General features: G+C 45.1%; 1 protein-coding gene across 1 annotated transcript in view; it reads right to left on the bottom strand.

Moving 5' to 3' along the window:
- LOC306793728 (MAM domain-containing glycosylphosphatidylinositol anchor protein 2) overlaps nucleotides 1–14,282 on the bottom strand; it is a gene marked incomplete at its 5' end in the record, with an annotated part of 143,783 nt that extends 129,501 nt beyond the window's left edge. Inside the window, one exon of the mRNA XM_079291464.1 lies at nucleotides 14,210–14,282. Within this exon, the coding sequence (XP_079147590.1) occupies nucleotides 14,210–14,282 (73 nt within the window). The remainder of the gene's footprint in view (nucleotides 1–14,209) is intronic.
- Between the last annotated feature and the right edge of the window lie 4,396 nt (nucleotides 14,283–18,678).

Below are 18,678 nucleotides of genomic sequence, written 5' to 3'. Positions count from 1 at the left end.
AAGTGTTACGAATTACTTGACAGAGAGTTTTATTACTATTGCTTCCATAAAGCATCCAATATCAAGCCTACAACAGCGCTCTCTATTGCAGCAGAGCTTTGTGTGACCATGCAATTGATTACGATTACTATTGTTAGCATATTATGTCATCAGACAAGGCAGTGAGTGACTCCCACTGCTGTTCACCTTTTGGCGTTTTAATGACGTTATCATCACGGCTGCCTCCCACTTCCGCTGCAGCAAAAATAGCCTAGTAACATGCACAACAAGCCACTTAATGGTGAAATAAATGAGTCAGAGGCCTTCTTCCTCTTGTGCACACTGCATGTGTGTGTGTGTGTGTGTGTGTGTGTGTGTGAGTGTGAGTGTGTGTGAGAGAGAGAAAGCAGGGGAGTAAAAGATACAGGAACAGAAAGCAAACCCATGCAAGTGTGACCCGTTCTTTCCACGTGTGAATGAACAGCACGGTTCAGAGAGTGCTCTTTTATTCACTCGCGTCCCCGTAAACCGTGTTTGTGGCGATGGCGAAATCCCCCGCTGTCTTTCAGGTTCCTCTCTCTGTCTCCACACTCTCACCTCGCCTCAAGAGCGCGGAGGAGGTGAGAGGGAGAGAGCTGAAGCTGTCATCACAGTTTAGATCAGTGTCCTGCCTCCAGCCCCGCTGCCTCCACACCCCGTTGCCCTCCACCCAGACCTCCAGCAGCTTCAGAAAACAAGGTCACGGAAATATCCAGTGAGGAATCAAAGGAGATAAACAGGAGAGGAAGGGAAGGAAAGTCTTCTTCCTCCTGCCTCTCTTTCTGCCTGTTGCATTCAGCGGGAGGTAAGGCCACTGGAATGAGAGAGATGATAGTTTCAAGAAGACGTGGTCCGCAGCGAGTCCCTGTGTTTGTGCTCATATTCCGGCTGCATGCTTTGAGGTATATCACTGTGAAGACTTAATACTCACCCACGGTTAAGCTCAGAAGGCATCCTCTTAAGTAAGAAACCTTATTCTGACCCTCTCTTTGCATCATGCATTATTAATGAGGCTTCTAGTTGAAATAAAATAAAAACTAGCCCGCGCGATGTCTAGAGATGTCACACATTACTCCTGCGTCGCACTGGGGATTAACAATAGCAACTGCAGCGAAGAAGAAAGAAGACGTGTGACTTAAAAGCAGCCGTGGTGCTTTTTAGGGAATAAATGACTGTTGGAGCAGAAGATTATTGTAATGCTCAGTGAGAAATTAATCCAAAAAACAATTATGGGAATTGTTTTATTATTTAAGTCCTTTCTCAAGTAACAGGACTAATAGTCACATCAGTAACATTAGACAGCTAACATGCTCACAAAGCCGCTATGATGCGAACCATGATACAACATGTTATATATATATATATATATATATATATATATATATATATATATATATATATATATATATATATATATATATATATGGCACTATATGTTTCGGACCTTTTCCTCGTGGAGATTTTCTCAATCTGGACCTTTTGGAATTTTAGTTGAAGACCCCTGGACTATAGCAACTATGAAGGCTTCACGAGCCATGCCACCACTTCACAATCACAGGAGGTCATTGCCAGAATGGATATTAGGTATGGTAATGTGACACGATACAAATCAGTTAATTGCTGATTCTTCTGTTAATGTACATGCTAATGTTGTCGTGTCAGCTTGCAGACATTCTTTTTTCCGTGATGAAAGTTTGCTGTAGCCGCTCGTGATTCCCAAAGAGCCAAGCCAACGTTAATTAAATTCAGAGTGCAGAAAACTCAACACTGTGCCAGGCTTTAGGTACATCTCCACACATCGGGGGGTAATTTAACACTCTTGACACATTCGAGCACCTGCCCTCGAGCTGTATCTGCTCCGCCAGACAACAATCAGTTTCTCGTGGTTCTCCCAAAAATAATTATGGCCGAAAAATCAACAGTTATTAAGTGGGAAAACTGTGGCGAGCAGCTGGATGTTTTTCCCTGCGACTGCCGCGCCATGTGTACGGTCATGTCATTACATGTTAATGGACTTTCCTCTGATGCTACAGCGGTGCAGAGAGGGAGAGACGGAGGCTGTGATGGAGAGAACAGGGAACCATTTGATGTTTGCCAGTTGAAAGAATACGCCTTACTTTGGGTTGTGCTTTCCACAGAGGCATGCTGGGATTGAAAGAGCGCTTGCCCACGGCTAAAGGGGCTTTTTGGTGGGCGCCACACATCCAATTACCACGGTAGCATCACAGAAAGCCGCGGGGGAACGCGCACACAAACGGACAGATACACACCGTCACACATGCGCACGTGGGCGCCCACGCACACACACACACACAACATGTAAGACACCCACCGCAGGATGCTCTCGCCGCAGAGGGGGCCCGGCCGAATGTCACTGCTCGGCTTCTGCTGGATCGGCTGTTCCAGAATTCATGAATATTATCAGCATGTGCTGATAGGTGGCTTATGATATAAATATGGACAGCAATATGGAAACACCACCCAGGTTCCACCTCTTTGGGGAGGATTATTAATGCATTCAGTGAAGCTATTACTGGATTTGCATGGGCTCTTCTGATGAGCCCAGAGAACCTGAGGATCCACTAATATGTTGAGGTTTATTGGTGCATTTCAAAGCTGTTTTGAAGTCCTCTGTTCTGTGGCAGAAGCTGGGGTTTCTAGCTGTTTAATATCCCCGCCAACAAACTTTAATAACTACATGGTCCCACATCAGCACACCGAACACGTAGACCCACCAAACCAAACTCATTTAAAATACAACATCCTGGAATTAATGCATTCGTTTTTTTTTTTACTTCTACACAGGTTAATAACTTTAATATTTCCTCTCTCCTTAAAACGGGCGGCCCGAAGGCCAATGGGAAATCATACTTCACCAGCCGCTAGTAGGAAATCGATTTTGCGATATATTTTTAATGATACGAGATTTGTCATTTCTTTTAATAACGTGGTGAAATGGCTCGGAGCAACACTTCTCTTTTATTGAAAAGAGCTGCGTATCTGTAAATCACCTGTGCCACTGCAGAGGAAGTTACTCCACATTTGGTAAACACACCCACAATATGACAAATTCAAACCTCAAGGTGGGTATTTCAATGAATTTTGATCAAAGCTTTTGGTCAATTTCGCATCTTGAGGAACGCCACGGTGGTCTCCGGTAATGTTTTAGTCACTTTGTTCAAAATCATTTGGGAAGCTTACAGATCATTTTCTTCTTTCTCCTGAGTCACACCAGAATACAGCCCTAAAACATAGACGCTATATGTCTGTAACCTTTCCCCCAAATGAGCTTGGATGATAAAATAGGGAGTCTGGCTGTTCAGCACAGACCTTTGATTACAACCCAAGAGAGGACGTATACAAACTCTGCTGCAACAAATATTTTACCAATCTTTTTAAGGTAATCACGCCAATGAAAGGTAAACAAAAAGGCCAAACCAGCCAATTCCTTCATATTAAGATGCCTTAACTGTGCAGACTCTTAGAGGCATTTGGTATACACCCAGAACGGAAGGAATAATAATATTGCGTGCAAGGGTAAAGGCAATGTAAGGGCTCATGGAAATAAAATGGAGGGAAATGAAGAGCAAAGGGGACGGGAGGTCATCTGGAGCTTAGAACGTGGCATTTCGGGAGGCCTGCTTTCGGCTTCACTCATCTTCAGATGAAATACATCTCAGTGACATGAAAGACGGGAAAAAAGGACATGCCAAGTGTCTCTCTGTTTGTACATGTGTGTATATGCGCATGAGTTTGTTGTTCTTACAGTCTGGGAACATTTAAAAACAGTGTTGCATCAATGCTTTTGATATATATATATATATATATATATATATATATATATATATATATATATATATATATATATATATATATATATATATATATATATAATGATCACACCTTTCTTGTGCTGACATAAATGGTCTTAACTCATGTGTTAACTCACTGCATCTCACAGAGTACAAGATATGAAAAATTCATTACGGGAAAAGCATCAGATTTCCTACCAGATCGCATGCTGCATATAATACGATTTGCTTACGCAACAGCAATTTTTGAATCAATCAGCAATTGCACTTGTGTCAAGATGTAAAGTCTTCATTTGGTGAAGCTCAGGTTACGCGTGTCATTGTAATGATTTCATTTGTCTCTTAAAAATAAAACGTCTGAATGAAAATAAAATGAAAGTGGCTGTTTGCTCAACGAGTGCCACGAGTGGTGGACGGCAGCCTTTGTTGAGGCGAGGGGAGACTGAAGCAAATCAAGTGAGAGAGAAAAAAAAAGCGTGGGTTGAGACGTCCGCTGCTTGTGGCGAGGGAGAAGACCTCCAACAGGAAGCAAACCTCACGCTGTGCAGACACATACAGACGGGGGTCATGGGTCAGATTGGACTGTTAATAACTGAAGGCCAAAGCTTGATTTTCGAAGGCGTTGCACCCTTGAGCAATCACTGCTGAACAGCTTTTTGCCGGATTCTGGACTGTGCCGTAAAGACATTCCTGAACACCTACAGTGCGCAAATATAACTCCAGGTACTCTGAACTCCAAAGCTTTTGCTGCAGCAGCCTGAATGAAGACAACAAGGGAGACGGCAGACAATCAGAACGAGGCGGGAACGCCGACATCTGCATTAAATCTCGCCCTTAGATTTCTTTCCCGCTTACTGAACTCTCAGTGGAGAAGTGCTTCGCCTAGATAACTGCTTACTTTGCCAAAGGAAGCCATTAACTGACAGTACACGGCTTGAGGTTATCCCCATGGGTGTAGCAGCCTCTGGGATATACCGTGTCTGGCGGAGAGATGAAGAGAGCATGACGCTAAAGAGATTAACTATTACAATGTGAATTTCTGTTAGAAGAAAGGTTTTTAGAGACTATTGAGGGCTACACGGACCCTTTAGAAAGGGTAGGAGGTTTAGTGAGTGTAAAGATGCACGTAATGACTGCATCACATGTTCGAAAGGCACTTTGAGGCGCGTTCTGCACGATGCGTCTCATTCAGCCCGGCTGGTGTGTGAATGCGCATTGCTAAATTAATATCTCAGCAAAGAATTGCCCTAGATACATGAAAAAGCACAGACGCACACACAAAAAAGGAGTTAGCATGCTTCCAAACACACGCGCGCGCACACACACACACACACACACAAACTGCATGTACAACTGTGTTGAAATGTCAGTGCCTCTGCAGAGCCACAGCACAACTCAAGAGATTCGGTTTTCCTTATGCCAGCAGGGGGATGAATGACTAGATGTGAGAGATGGGGGCGGGGGGGGGGGGATACAGCATGGATTTGTGTGTGTGTGTGTTTTTTTTAGTAGCATTGGTGTGGGTCACTGCCAAGGTGGAAGTTGTTGATGTGACGGTAGTCTTATCCAGGGGCCAATGTGAGGCTCCCCTGCTGGCTGCCTGTTCAGCATTGGGTTTTGGAGCCGGGGTCTACTGAGGGCATCACTGTCAACACACTTACTTCGCCACTGTCCCTGCTTGTCGGAGAAGCTCAACCATTATTCGCTACGAAGATAAGTAGGCTTCCTTCCTGCAGTTGCCTCATCGCAGTGAAATGGTGGTGATTTGTGAAGAGACACATTCAGAGCCCCCCCCCCCCCCCCCGAACACTCTACATCACATGTGTCAAACTCAAGGCCCGCGCCGCCAGCAAAAAAAAAATTTAAATAAAAAAAGATATATATATTTATTTTTTTTGGAAAAATAATTAAAAGTTAGACTTGAAAATAAAAGTATCCCCATGGTCGAAATTATGAGATAGAAAGTTGAAATAATGTGATAGCATGTTGTCTGTGTACCGACATTAAAATTATCACAACAGGTGGACAAGAGAGGCAACAGCCCGAAAAGATCGACAAATAATCCCAAAATGTCCACGAAGAGAAAAATTGATGCAGAGGGAAGAAAATGTAATGAAAGATGTGAAAGTGAATATGTTTGTGCTTCAAGGAGAACAACGGGTCTGTCTTCTGTCTTATGAGGCGTGTCGGTGATGAAGGACACAATTCACGACGGCATTTTGACACCAAACATGGAGCTAAATTTAGCCTCCAAGAAAAACATCAAACTGTCCAAGAATTAAAAGGCAGAGTGCAATCACAGCAGAATATATTTACACAGCAATCTAACAACACAGCAAGCTAAGAGACGAGCAGGTACTTGTGTTTCTAATGAACTGCTGATGAAAGCACAGACAACACGGATACATCATCTATCATGTTCATCAGACCTGACTCTCAGTGAGCAGCTCTTGGATGAAGCTGCCATGCAGGACGACGACAGGGAGGAACATTAGTGATGCAGAGAGGTGACACAAACAGCTTTGAACAAAGTTAATGTCATAACTCGTGTTTGATATTTGTCTTTGTTATTTTCTTCAATAGTTTGATCTTTGACAGAGTAATGTGGGTTTCTTAACCCTCAATTAAAATGATTTGTTATAATAACAGAAATGTGTTTAAATATAATTTTTCATTTATATAACTGCATGTACAATATGTTTACACTTGAGCAAACAATAATCAAATGCAGAGACAGTTATTTAACAATATGTTAGGAGAAGTTAGTTATACAGTCTTACAGTTACAACCGGCCCTTTGAGGGCGACCGTGATGCTGATGTGGCCCAGAGTGAGATGAGTTTGACTCCCCTGCTCTACATGCATCCCCTCCCCTCCCTCCTCCCCCTTTCACAGCAATCTCATCTGCTCTCGTGCACAATTGTAAGGCGGCTGCGAGGAGCTTTTGTTTCTGCAATCACTTCACATTTGTTTCAGCGATTGATTTCCTGGCATGTGAGGGGAAGGAGAGAATGAGCGAGTGGGTAGGCAGTGAAGGGAAGGGAGGGAGGGGGCGAGGGAGGGAACAGGGAAGTCGGAGGACGTGCAATGCGAGGCTCACATACTGTCACCATGACAACAGACATCACTTCACAGGAGCAGCACTTAGGATGCCTGTGTGGGCTGAAGTGACATAGTTGAAGGTTGGCATTAGCCTCTTGTGGGTGCCAAACGTCCCAATCCTGTCCCTTTATTCCCTCCACAGTTCCGCTGAAAGGCACACCCTGATGCTCTTGTCAGCTACCTATTGGGATCGCCGTGTAATTTGTACTTTATGTGTGTAAATGCAGGTCCTGCCAGTTTGGTTTAACGAAGACAATTCAATTGACTGAAATGCGTAAGGGAGACAGGCGGAGACATTCATATTCAACGAGCCCGCCTTTCATCACTTGCGTCACTTTGAAGCTGGCTAGCATGTATAATTCTCTGTGATTTGAAGTGATGCCAATCATGGAAATGATAACTCCACGTACGGAAACGCACCACAGACACTTAAAAGGATCTATTTTAGCCGCTAATCCTGCCGTTCATTAAGAATAATCTGCAGCACTCTATGGAGGTATACAATTGATGCTTTTTAAATGCAAAATGTATGCATGACTCATCAATAAGAGAGAGTAGCTTAATATCAATAAATGATCACGTTTATGCCATGATTTAACACTTCATGAATAATCACTGAACAGAATGAATTTTAACACACAGTTAAGTCTTACATTAATTAACGTGTCATTAAATCAGCTATAAAGCAGGTAAAAGGACGTAAGCCTCAGTCTCTCTAGGCCCTCTAAAAGCATCAATGTACCGCTTTCTTCTCTTTGTGCACAAATTAAAAAGCTGGCTGAAGGGATTTGGGTCTGCTGCTCTTATCAGCATGCAGCACACAGCATACAGCTGCATGCCTCGCTCTCTGCGTCCAGGTCTTGTCCGTCCAATCACATACAGTCATATACAGTATTTACCAGCGGGCCAGACTTTCATGCATGTAATAGGCGTGACATAAAGAAAGCATGAATGCTGGAAGAAATGGAGGGTCATGGGGCGGTGGTATCAACCAAAAAACATCCAGGTAGTCGCATTTCTGCAACACAGCGTATATATGATGAGATTTTAATGAATTTATGACTTAACTGCGGGTTAATGGTTCGAAATTGAGCAGAAAATGTAAAACTGAAACACAAAAGGAGAACTCCGGCTCCGCTAAGGGATTAATACTTAAGCCTCGGTTTATACTCTATTGTTTTAATTACAATTCTAATTGTTTCACCGAAGTCTTTACCTCTGAAACTGTAACTCTCTGAGTTGGTTTTTGATCTCCCCAAACAGGCCCATCTATGCAACTAAATGTGCACTGATCGACCATGTGGTGGCGCTATCATGAGGTATTACATTTTGTTTTGACCCGTTCTTTCCTCTTTGCCGTCTCTCTCCTGGTTAGTTTTTGTTTCCTGTACATTTAATCAAGTACTCTACTTAAGTACAGTTTTCAGGTACTACTTGAGTATTTCCATTGCAGTATTGCCATCTACTTCACAATAGGGAAATATTGTACTTGTTACGCCACTACAATTATCTGACAGCTGTAGCCACAAGTCAGTCTGCCAATCTAAAGGCTCCGCACACTCAAACAGGTGTTTTCAATTAGGCTGCTCAGACTAATTAGAGCTCAGCAGGTGCTTTGGGTGGAGCTATGCCGGGAGCAACATCATTCCACCCAACTCTGTGCACTAACAGGGATCATAACAGGGTAACTTGCTCCGCCCTAAACAACACAACAGAATCAACTACCGGGTAAGGGAGGTGTCACTCAAACTCACTTCTCTGTCCTGGGCAGAGTGCTAATTAGGGAACATAAGCAAACACACCTGTGTGGGTGGACCATGGCTGGAGGCTTTAAGATAATGCATGACTTCATAAAATAAGATGCATTATTGTTAATGAAACTAAACAGCAGCACTTCCTCCTTTGCTCTTAAGCAAACTCTTTTTTGTCAGTTCCAAACTACAAACTGAAACTAATTTGAAAAATATGATTCATGCAGGTCAAGAGTCCAGATTGAGTGGATGTAGATCAGCTCCTGTTGAGTACAGGCTACATGCCATTATGCGTGTTCTGGCTATGAATTACAGTCTTTTGTGAGCAGCTTATGCTACTGCCACTTTTTAAAGACATATTTTCTTGGTTGTCTTTTATTCATTAGGATCGTATTTATGCAGTCAAGAGCAGACAGGAAGTGATGGAGAGGGTGAGATGCTTGGTTTGACCATTCTGGGCTACTGTAGAAACATGGCGGTGCAACATGCCGGGCTCAGTCAGCTCATTCTACACTAAATTTAAAAGTACTTATTAATATTATATTATAGCCAATAGATCCCCTTAAATGCTACACACTGTTCCTTTAAAGCAAGATGTTGTAGCTTTAATTCATTCAGGTTGGACCTCGTGTCTGGCAACCTGAGGAAATTAACACTATCACATGAAATGAAATCGCGACAGATAAAAGTCTTGCTGCTGTACGAGGTAATATCAGCGGGACCACGGTTGACATTTAAGATTTAAATCATGTTTCTAATGACCCAGATGATGAATTGCCGCGTCATCAGAATGTCTGAAGACAGAGGAGAAAATATCGGGTTACGAGACTTAATTTCGAGTACAGAATTGCTTTTGATTCTAAATAAACGGGGGCATAAGGGCGGCCTAGTCGTGCACCAGGACAGGATTTCATGAATGAATGATTACGAGATCATTAGCAGCAGCTTTCTGTCCGCAGCACTGTACGGAGCGGGACAAGTAGCTCAGGGTTTGGGGATGTGGGCGTAACAGTTGAAGCAGCCGGCCAGGTTACAATAAGCTTCTTTGGTCCACGGTGGGGGTTTGGCCTTGAATGATCCAGAGGTAAATTGGGTTCCTTAAATCATCCAAATCCTCACAGCAGAAGGAGGAAAAGTACTACAGCTGTTCATGATGTGTGCAAAGTAGCAAAAGCTACATTATACCTTTTTTTCTTTTTTGGAACACAAACCATCAAGACAAATGTATTCCATTTATCACAGCTGCGCACGACTCTATCTCTGCTTTGAACTATGCAAAAGGAAACAGGAATGAAATTGCTTCGTTTCCTTGCAGAGGACATCGTAGTAGTTGACAATGCTGTTAAAATCCCTGCTTCAACCATTAAGCCCACTGCTCCATTTTGCCTACTGCCAAAATAGAGCTCCATCTCCCACAGTAGCTAAAGGGGAGCAGAGAGAGGGCAGAACTGCGAGCGGCATCCTTCAGTGGAGAGTGTCCCCCTTGCAACAAAGACACAAACCTGGCATAAACCTCTGCTTCGCAGCTAAACAGGGAGTCGCAGCGCTCAAACTCAAAGGGCACTTCACTGACGTTACACAGATGAGAATATGACTCAGCTCGTGAAAGTAGTTCTGTCATTTCTTCGGTGGCTTTGTAAAGCCTGAGAAAATAACCCTGAGGTTGTCATAGTGACTTGGAGATTGCAGGCAGGGAGGGTCAAATGAAATGATGCTCTTGGCTGCATTATGGGTAATGTAGGATCCAGTGTTTTTTGACTCAAACCGTTGCCCAAACATCAGGATAGCCTCTGTTGCCTCATTTTCACCACTTAAATTCCTGTCCTCATTTGGTGTAGTACCCTTAAATTTGAACTTCGAGCCAACCTGATGTTCGCTTTCCAAAATTGACCACAGTGAAAAACAGCTGTTTCACCTTAATCGCATTGTATTGAGAGTGTTAAAGTAAAAGTGTGACAGATTATCCAGTGAACACTGAGCACAGCAGGACTGCTTCAGACTTCAAGTTAAAACATTGTCTCTGCAGTGTATATTCATGAATATTAAGTTGGTGCTGTCTGAAGCCCCTTCTTTTCTTCTACTGCAACGAATGACTTCCTCTACGACGTACCCAGCTGTATGTCCTTATTTGCCTCTGATAGAAGCACATATACTGTAGACATCCCTCCGCTACCCTTGGGGGGGGGGGGGGGACAGAGAGAGAGAGACAGGCAGAGGAGAGAGAGACGGGCAGGGAGGAGAAGAGATAGAGTTATCCGTGGTCTCATTACGGTGGGAAGTGTGAGGGTCCCGATCCAAGGGAATGATGAAGGACTCTGTGGAGGAGGCCTCTGAGAAGCAACAAAGACGGCTTTAGTTTCACTGGCAGAATGCATTTGCATAGCTTAGAAGCCAAAGCGACTGAACCGGGGCTCATGAAAAGAAACCCCAGCAATTGCTTGGACTTCAATGCAAACGAGAGGGAGCGAGAGACAGAAAGAGAGAGACAGAGCGGGAGAAGTGGGATGGGAGAAAGAGTCTGAACTTTTTCTCTTTAGTGGAATAACACAAAACGAGATCAGGAACATGTGCACTTCCCGTGGAGGTTTTCGCCGACTGACTTTGATGCAAAGAGAACATACTGAAGGCGGTACATCTCCAGATTAGGTAACCGGCTGGGGGAAAAAAACATGTCCGTGCTATCTGAAGTGTCATGCTCCATTGTATTATTATTTAGGGCAGCTTGGCTGTCAGCAACATTACAGATAATTGCCAAATTGAGGATATTTAGCAGTGTTAGGTACTTCCATTTGATACGAGCAGCCACTGGCTTATTGGAGCTCTAAAGAGCAACACGGAGATTGAGATAATAGAGCAATCTCCTGGTGGAGGCTGTTTGTGTGTTTGGTGAAAGTGATGAGAAAAGAGGGAAGGAGGGTGGTAAAAAAAAACAAGGAGATAAAGAGTGGAGCAGATGTACTTTAGTCGTGTCTCTCTTTTTCCACTCTGTGGCCTGGAGTCATGGAGGGATGACTAGCCTTCATCAATCCTCTTTAATGACTCTGGCAGCACCACTTAACGCATTAGTATGTGTTTTCTTCATTACCACATCATGATTCCACCATTTAGTCGGCCGCGATGACGTTTGTCGATGCTCGGGGATAAAAAAAATGAATCGGCGAAAACAAATTTCCCCCGCAAAACTGTCCCATTCATCTGCCCTTGAGTCAATTTGGCAATCTGGGGAGAAAAGTGATAGCTGAGGCTTTGAATGCAAAAAGTAAGAGATGGAATCGGGTGGTAGAAAGAAAAAAAAAGTCTGAAAAAGCTATTATTGAAATAGATTTGACTGTGAAAAAAAAGAAAGACATATAGCACTTTAAATACCTCGATTTCAAAGATATGATCAGAGCAAAGAACTCAGCTCTTGCCCTCTATAAAGACCTGATTTGGAACTCTACCACTTCAAAGTCACTGGCACCATTATGCATTATTTTCTCACAGCCCTCGTTTCAGTCAACCACACACCCACTGCCTTTCACCTGTGGTGCACAATACTCCCATTTCACTGACACCCCCCACCTCCACCGCTCCTTCAGGTGTCAAAACCTTCAGGTGTCAAAACCTCCAACACAGCGTGCATGCTAATGTTTGGCACTATCAATAACAAACGCTGACCTTTGACAACCTCCCTAAAGATGTGCAGTGCACCTTAAACACGAGGCATACACAGGACCTAGCCATTGGCTCCTCACCATTCAAAGGAATGCGATGTACCAAGCTTCTCTATCTACCTCTCTGTACAAGCCCTCTTCCTTTTGCGGCACCAGAACATATGGAAATCCTGACTGAAGCACACTTACTGTAGAAGAAGTGAAACACAGACTGATGGGAAAAGGGGGGGGGGGTTGTGCTCAAAAGAATTTCCAGGCTGCAAAACACACAGGAACAGATGCATGCTCAGATAACTCCATGTGCTACATCTCCCTGTCTCTTCTCACTGGTCCACACACACACACCTCTATGGCAACGCCACATCGAGCACTATGGGATATGATTCCTTAATGAGCTTGCATCTTCATCTTGCATGCACACGCTGCAGCGTGGACAGCTCGCTCACACCAACAATCCTGCAGCTTTGATCTGAGACTCATGTGATCAGTTTTGATGGTTGGCGTCATGCCTGTCTCCCCATGTGAGTATATCAATTTAGATTTCGAAGATACAGATATCGAATCCAGCAAAGGCAATGATTTCTTGAGACATCAATGTTTGATGAGGTTATTGCCCTCGGGCTTAAATGGGTAACTGGAGGAATCCACCAACTCCAAACAACAACACCCACGTAGAAATCTTCCTCCGCCTAATGAGTGCTTAGAGGTTTAAAGATCAGGTCAAAAAGATGTATATCTCCGCAACAGGTGTTCAAAGAAATGTGGGAATATGAGTGCACATGTATGAGCAGCCATGCAACAGCTGCCCTGACGTGTGCTGTGATTTATTATCTCATTCCCCTCCTCTGTCTCCAGCAAGAGAAGAGATCAAATCCTGGCGCAGTATTGGTCAGGTGCAGCAGCATGACTGCTCCTGTCATGCTCACGGTAACCTTTCATTGCTACCTCATCTGTGCGCACACAGACAGCCCTGGAGACAAAGATCTTTTTTAGTGCTTGGCAACGGCCTCTGAAACGCACCACCCCACGTCTCTACTTGACCTCGCGCTCTCCCCGCACAGCCTCGGCTTCGGAAAGAGCCTTCCGTCTCCACCGACAGGTCAGGGCCGCCGCGCACCTCAAGGCTTCCTCCACGTCCCAACGTTACTGCACAGGAATCATTATTTCCTCACAGTGCTGCTGCTGCTGCTGCTGCGAGGATGATGATTCATTTGACACATCGTCTCTGTCACCGGTTGCACAAGCAGACAGAGGGAGAGACACCAAAATGTGTGCTCATTGTTGAGTGTGTGTGTGTGTGTGTGTGGGGGGGGGGGGGTAGAGTCATTCAGACATAAGGAAGAGGTTGGCAGACTGAGCCAACTCACATGGAAATAATTCATGACTGAGCGTACTAAATGCCACTGCTCAACAGATGATGCTCACGGTGACATTCAAATATAAAAGTGCCACGAAGACCAATTGAGTGCTGATTACCAAACCCCATGTATGTGTATGGTGACCAGTCTGAGAGGCTTGAAGAAAAGTCGACCAGGTTCCACTGTCATAATGTATGAATGCAGCCCACTGAATTTAGCCCACCTACCATCATGAGTGATGGGTTGGACGGGGAAAGGGGGGCTGTGCACGATTGGCTGCCCACGCGATCTGCTGTATAACCTCAGGGTTGCTGAAAACAGTTGGAGCCTCTCACTCCATCATGACATTCAGCCCTGGTTTGGCGCCCCTTACACCAGGTGATGCTGCGTTTTGGGGGGGTTCATTACTATTACGGGACATGGTGAGTCTAAAGGGTGGCGATGTATGAGCGACCACTGCTTTTACAAGGTCATGGTCGTATTTGGTTTCAGCAGAAGCAAATTGCATACACTCACCGTACACTCCTTGGCAACGGATGCCCTCCACGACCAGCGCCAGCAGCCCCAAAACACAGATAATTAGATCCATCCTCTCACGTTAATCTCTGCATATCCTCCTCTAAATGGCAAGAAGTCCTTTCCGGGGCGGTGTAACTGAGGCGCGTAGACAACGGCGCCGCTGCGATCCCCACACGTCGATTAATTTAGTCTCGGTATTAGCTGCGAAGGTCCGCAGGCGGCGAACACACTCAGGCTGTGATTGTTTTGATGTCCGCTGCCATGTAGTCGGGACGCGGAAGCGCTCGCGGCGCAGAGACGCCGCGGAGGCTGCGGGGAAAGGCGAGCACTCGCGGGGGAGTGGGCTGCAGAAAGCCCGGCCTTAAAACAGACAGCCGCGTCTCCAGGTGCGCTGTGTTTCCCCCGGACTTTAGCGGAGACCCCCGAGGCACCAAACCGAGGGGGCACACTGGTGCTGTCGACTACAGGCAGACGGAGGCTCGGTGCCCACGGACATAGCTCCTCAGAATCCAGCTGTGGTCAAGGCTCGCTCCGCGGATGCAGCTGCTGCGTTGACTGCGTGTTGTCAAACGAAGCCATCACCTCATGATTCACACAAAAAAAAACACACACGCGCACACTGTCAAATTTTAGTTTCCACCTAGTAAGGCGGCCGTCAGGCAGCCGATACCACAGTTGGAGGCTCGTGCGCTCACACAGTCACATCACGACTGCACCCCGACGCCGCGCGCTCTGCTCCATCTCTCCCGGTGGCAATGGCAAGGGGAGGGTCCAGTACGGCGAGGAGCGGCGGATGGCTTCCTCCACAGCGCCTCGGCGATGCCCGCTGTTGCCTCGGCGTTTTGAGACCACTTTCTTAATGAATTCACGCGACGGTGGGGAGCCGGATGTGCCCGTCGCGAAGTCAGTTGAGCATCAGTCACGTTGCGCAATACGTGCTACGGAGACCGAGTGGCACCGCAGCCGGTCTGTGGCTACGTCAAGAGGTACGTGGCTTCCAGCGCTCATCTGTATGGGAGGCTTCGCTCAGCGTCAGGAAAGGCATGAGAGGCGCAGCTGCTGGAAGCTGAGCGAGAGAGAGGGGGAGAGAGAGAGAGAGAGGGAGAAGAGGCCATTGGAATTCAGGAGATCTAGCTTTGACAGACCTTTTGCAATCAACACCAAGCAGCCAGTCTATACTCCTGTCTGCTCGTGTTTCACCAGGCCTCCTTTATCAGACAGGGAGGATGCGATGCTGTCTGCCATGTAGCGTTCATCTGCTCCAGAAGATCTATTTTGGCTTGAAACAGTGAGATGTCGGTTACTCTATCCAAGCACACACTGCTGCTGCTACAGGTCTCTAATGTGTTTGGCAACTTTAGCAATAACATAACTTTTAAAGTTTTAAAAAGGGTACCAAGTGGCACCTGCAAAACCTGTTTCATTATAGAACATTTTGCCATATCTAATGGCTGGAAATATCCCAATTAAAATGTGGCCCATTCTGACTCCATGTTTCACCTCCCCATTGTCCTTCAGTGCGAACTGATGGTCATATTGACCATTTCAGTACACTGTAAATGCTTCCACTTCTTTGTATTTCCTGTTGGAATTGGTCTGTAATAGAAACACTGGTCAGATCTAAAAGTTTGACGATAGCTGTTTCCTAGCAACACAATTTTGATTGAATCGTATTAATTCGTTAAATAGTTCCCCGAATGTTAGACTTTTGGGACAAGGGATGAACGTCAAGAGCCACAGGTTGATTCCTGATCAGTTTGATACATTTTAGATTCGGTTTCCCTGTGATGTCTATAATTGTCTTTTAAGGCCTTGTAGCGTTTAAAAGGCATCAAAATGTACGAGTAACAATAAATCCAGATTGGTATTTTTACACCCAGCTGGGGATACACTGTGGAAGTGACTGGTGGAGCACCAGTGTGTGGTTTTGGCGCCCTCTACAGGACTCCATTAAATAAATCAATAATCATGCAGTCATTGGGGTTGTATACCCAATTTCTCACCAAGCTATCGTTGTGATCGCACATTCTCACCATTTAAAATATAAATAAATATGATTTGATTATTTCATTGCCTCATGAGGCTTCCATCATTGTAATTCAGCTGAGCTGACAATATCTGATCCTGACACGAGGAGTAAGATTCATTTAGTGGAGTTAATATTTGATATAGGCTGATTTCATTTTTGAAATCGAAATGATTGATCTTTCCCATCCGTTTTATGCCGTCATCAGTGCAGTGCCCTCGACCGTCGGGGTGGTGAAGCAGTGTCGATAGCAAACCGTAATTTGAAAAGAAATTTCAGATCTTATTTTCTGCCAATAACTGGCTTTGTTTTCATCTCAAATGGCGTGTGGAGCAGAGAGCTCCATCACTTTTACCGTCGCTTTAATGCAGGATGTTGAACCATCTCTTGCTCTCTCTGAGCATACGTACGTGCCTGCTTTTGTGTTAGAAAAGTGCTTACAACAAGTCATTTAACATCCAGTCTCCACGGATAGCATTTTGACAAGTGTGTGTTTTGTCGTCTGCTGTTGTGGTGCGTGTAGTCGCTTAACCCCCCCCCCCCCACCTGCTTGTTGCTAATCATGTGTATTACTGTACGTTTGCATCACCCATCCAATATGGACTAGACCGGCAGACCACCGGGGAAGCTTGGACTTCAACCCTCCATCTGTCTGTTGTGGATAAAGCTGCTCTGCCCCCCCCCTCTCTCTCTCTCTCGCGCTCTCTCTTTTTCCATCTTCTGCTTCCCTGGAGGAATATAATGCAACCTTATTTCAAGCAAGATGTCTGATGCTGCTAAAGTACACTGGCATTGGAGGAAATGCGATTATGAAGCCCATTGTGGGTACAGTGTCTCCGTGCAGCATCATGGGGGGGGGCTATAAATATAAAAGGCCCTCACTAGTATTGTAGTTCGAGCTGTATGACATCATTTGACTAAATGCAGTGCATGAGGTGTTGGATACGGTATGAAACAAGACAATTTGGCATTTGAGGGAGCCTCTATGTCTATGGGCTTCCCATTCATCTTCAAACACAGCAGACCTGTGATGTCATGAAGCCAGGGTCAGCCAGAAGAGTGTGTATCTGTGCTTGTGTGTATCTGCGAGTGTGTGAGAAAGAACATGAGAGGGTTATGGCTTTGGTACTCCTGACAATATTCTGCTCTGGTTGGCATCACACATGAGCAAATCTCAAATGGAACAACATGTATTTTTCCATCTCGCTGCCTTAAAAGTCATATAACAGCCGGTAGCCACCTGTGGAAACGGTTCCATTGACAACTGTAGCTCAAGGCTCGTCTAGTTGGCTGTCGGGTTGCTTTTGCTTCATTTACATTGTCAGCGGCACCTTTCCAATGTGACATTTGAAGCGAATGATTACTTTAAATTCCTATCTGGTGAACAAGAGCGATGTCATTTGGCACACCCTGAGGAAATAGTGAGATAGTAAAGCCATGCATGACCCTGAGCATTTGGATTCAAAGAGACTTTTAACGGTTCCAACAAACTGCAATTACCTTCACCTCTGAACAACCGGAAGCGCCGTTAAGCGCATGCTCCAACATCTTGGGGATAAGTACCCGTGGGGGATATGGGATGTACATTTTTGTCCGTCACTCAAAAATTGCCCATACCTGACTTCATGCATGGTAGCTACAGTGTGTACACTCGCAGAAGGACACAACCAAGCGTCCCCTCTGCCACTGCTGACAAATGTTTCCCCTAAAAAAACAATAGGTCACATTCAAGCTGGCAGGACTATTTTATAAGGGCCGAAATGTTTTCAGTTTTTCCGTGTCATAATTCGTTTACGGCGCGGATAATGACTTGCATGTGGCTCCTCCGAGTCCGGCCGGAGGGAAGGAGGCGGCGAGTAAAAGTGCATTCGACGAGAACACGTGCGACTCTCTTCCAGGCTGCGGTATCAAAAAAAAAGATGCCAAAGTGCAAACCTCATTACAATAAAAAAATCTTTTGGGCTTCATAAAGCACTGATGAGTTAATGCATACTTGCTCTGTCGATTCTCTAAGAAGGAAACAAATAACTTTCTTTTATGTTAATGGGAATTAGACCCCATCTGTTCTTAATGCTCTTGCACGCTCTTCCACATGAAGAGAGCGGACGCCATTTAGATTTAGTGTTTCCTGTCGGGGAAAGCATCAGTACACTCTAGACTAGTGTAAGATCTCATGCCGAGAGGCAGGCCTTAGCCCGACTACAAAGACAAAAGGCAGTTCTGACGGGCATGACGTGCGTTTCTATTCTACAAATGTTCCCTCAGACACCCCCGTTTTCCCCGGCTAGCAGCACTCCGACCTGCACATACCTGCACATTTCAAGCTTTGTAAAACGTGCCACCAATGTGTGAAGAGGGTCTCACTCAAACTGCATCCTAAACACATTTACAAATACAGAAAAAAGTTTCACTCTTTCAATTTGCTTTCCTCAAAAAGGGG

This window comes from Melanostigma gelatinosum, assembly GCF_949748355.1.
Source record: "Melanostigma gelatinosum genome assembly, chromosome: 19".
NCBI classification, from domain to species: Eukaryota; Metazoa; Chordata; class Actinopteri; order Perciformes; family Zoarcidae; genus Melanostigma; species Melanostigma gelatinosum.
The sequence above is the reverse complement of the archived record's forward strand: the minus strand, read 5'-3'. Positions and strand labels throughout refer to the sequence as shown.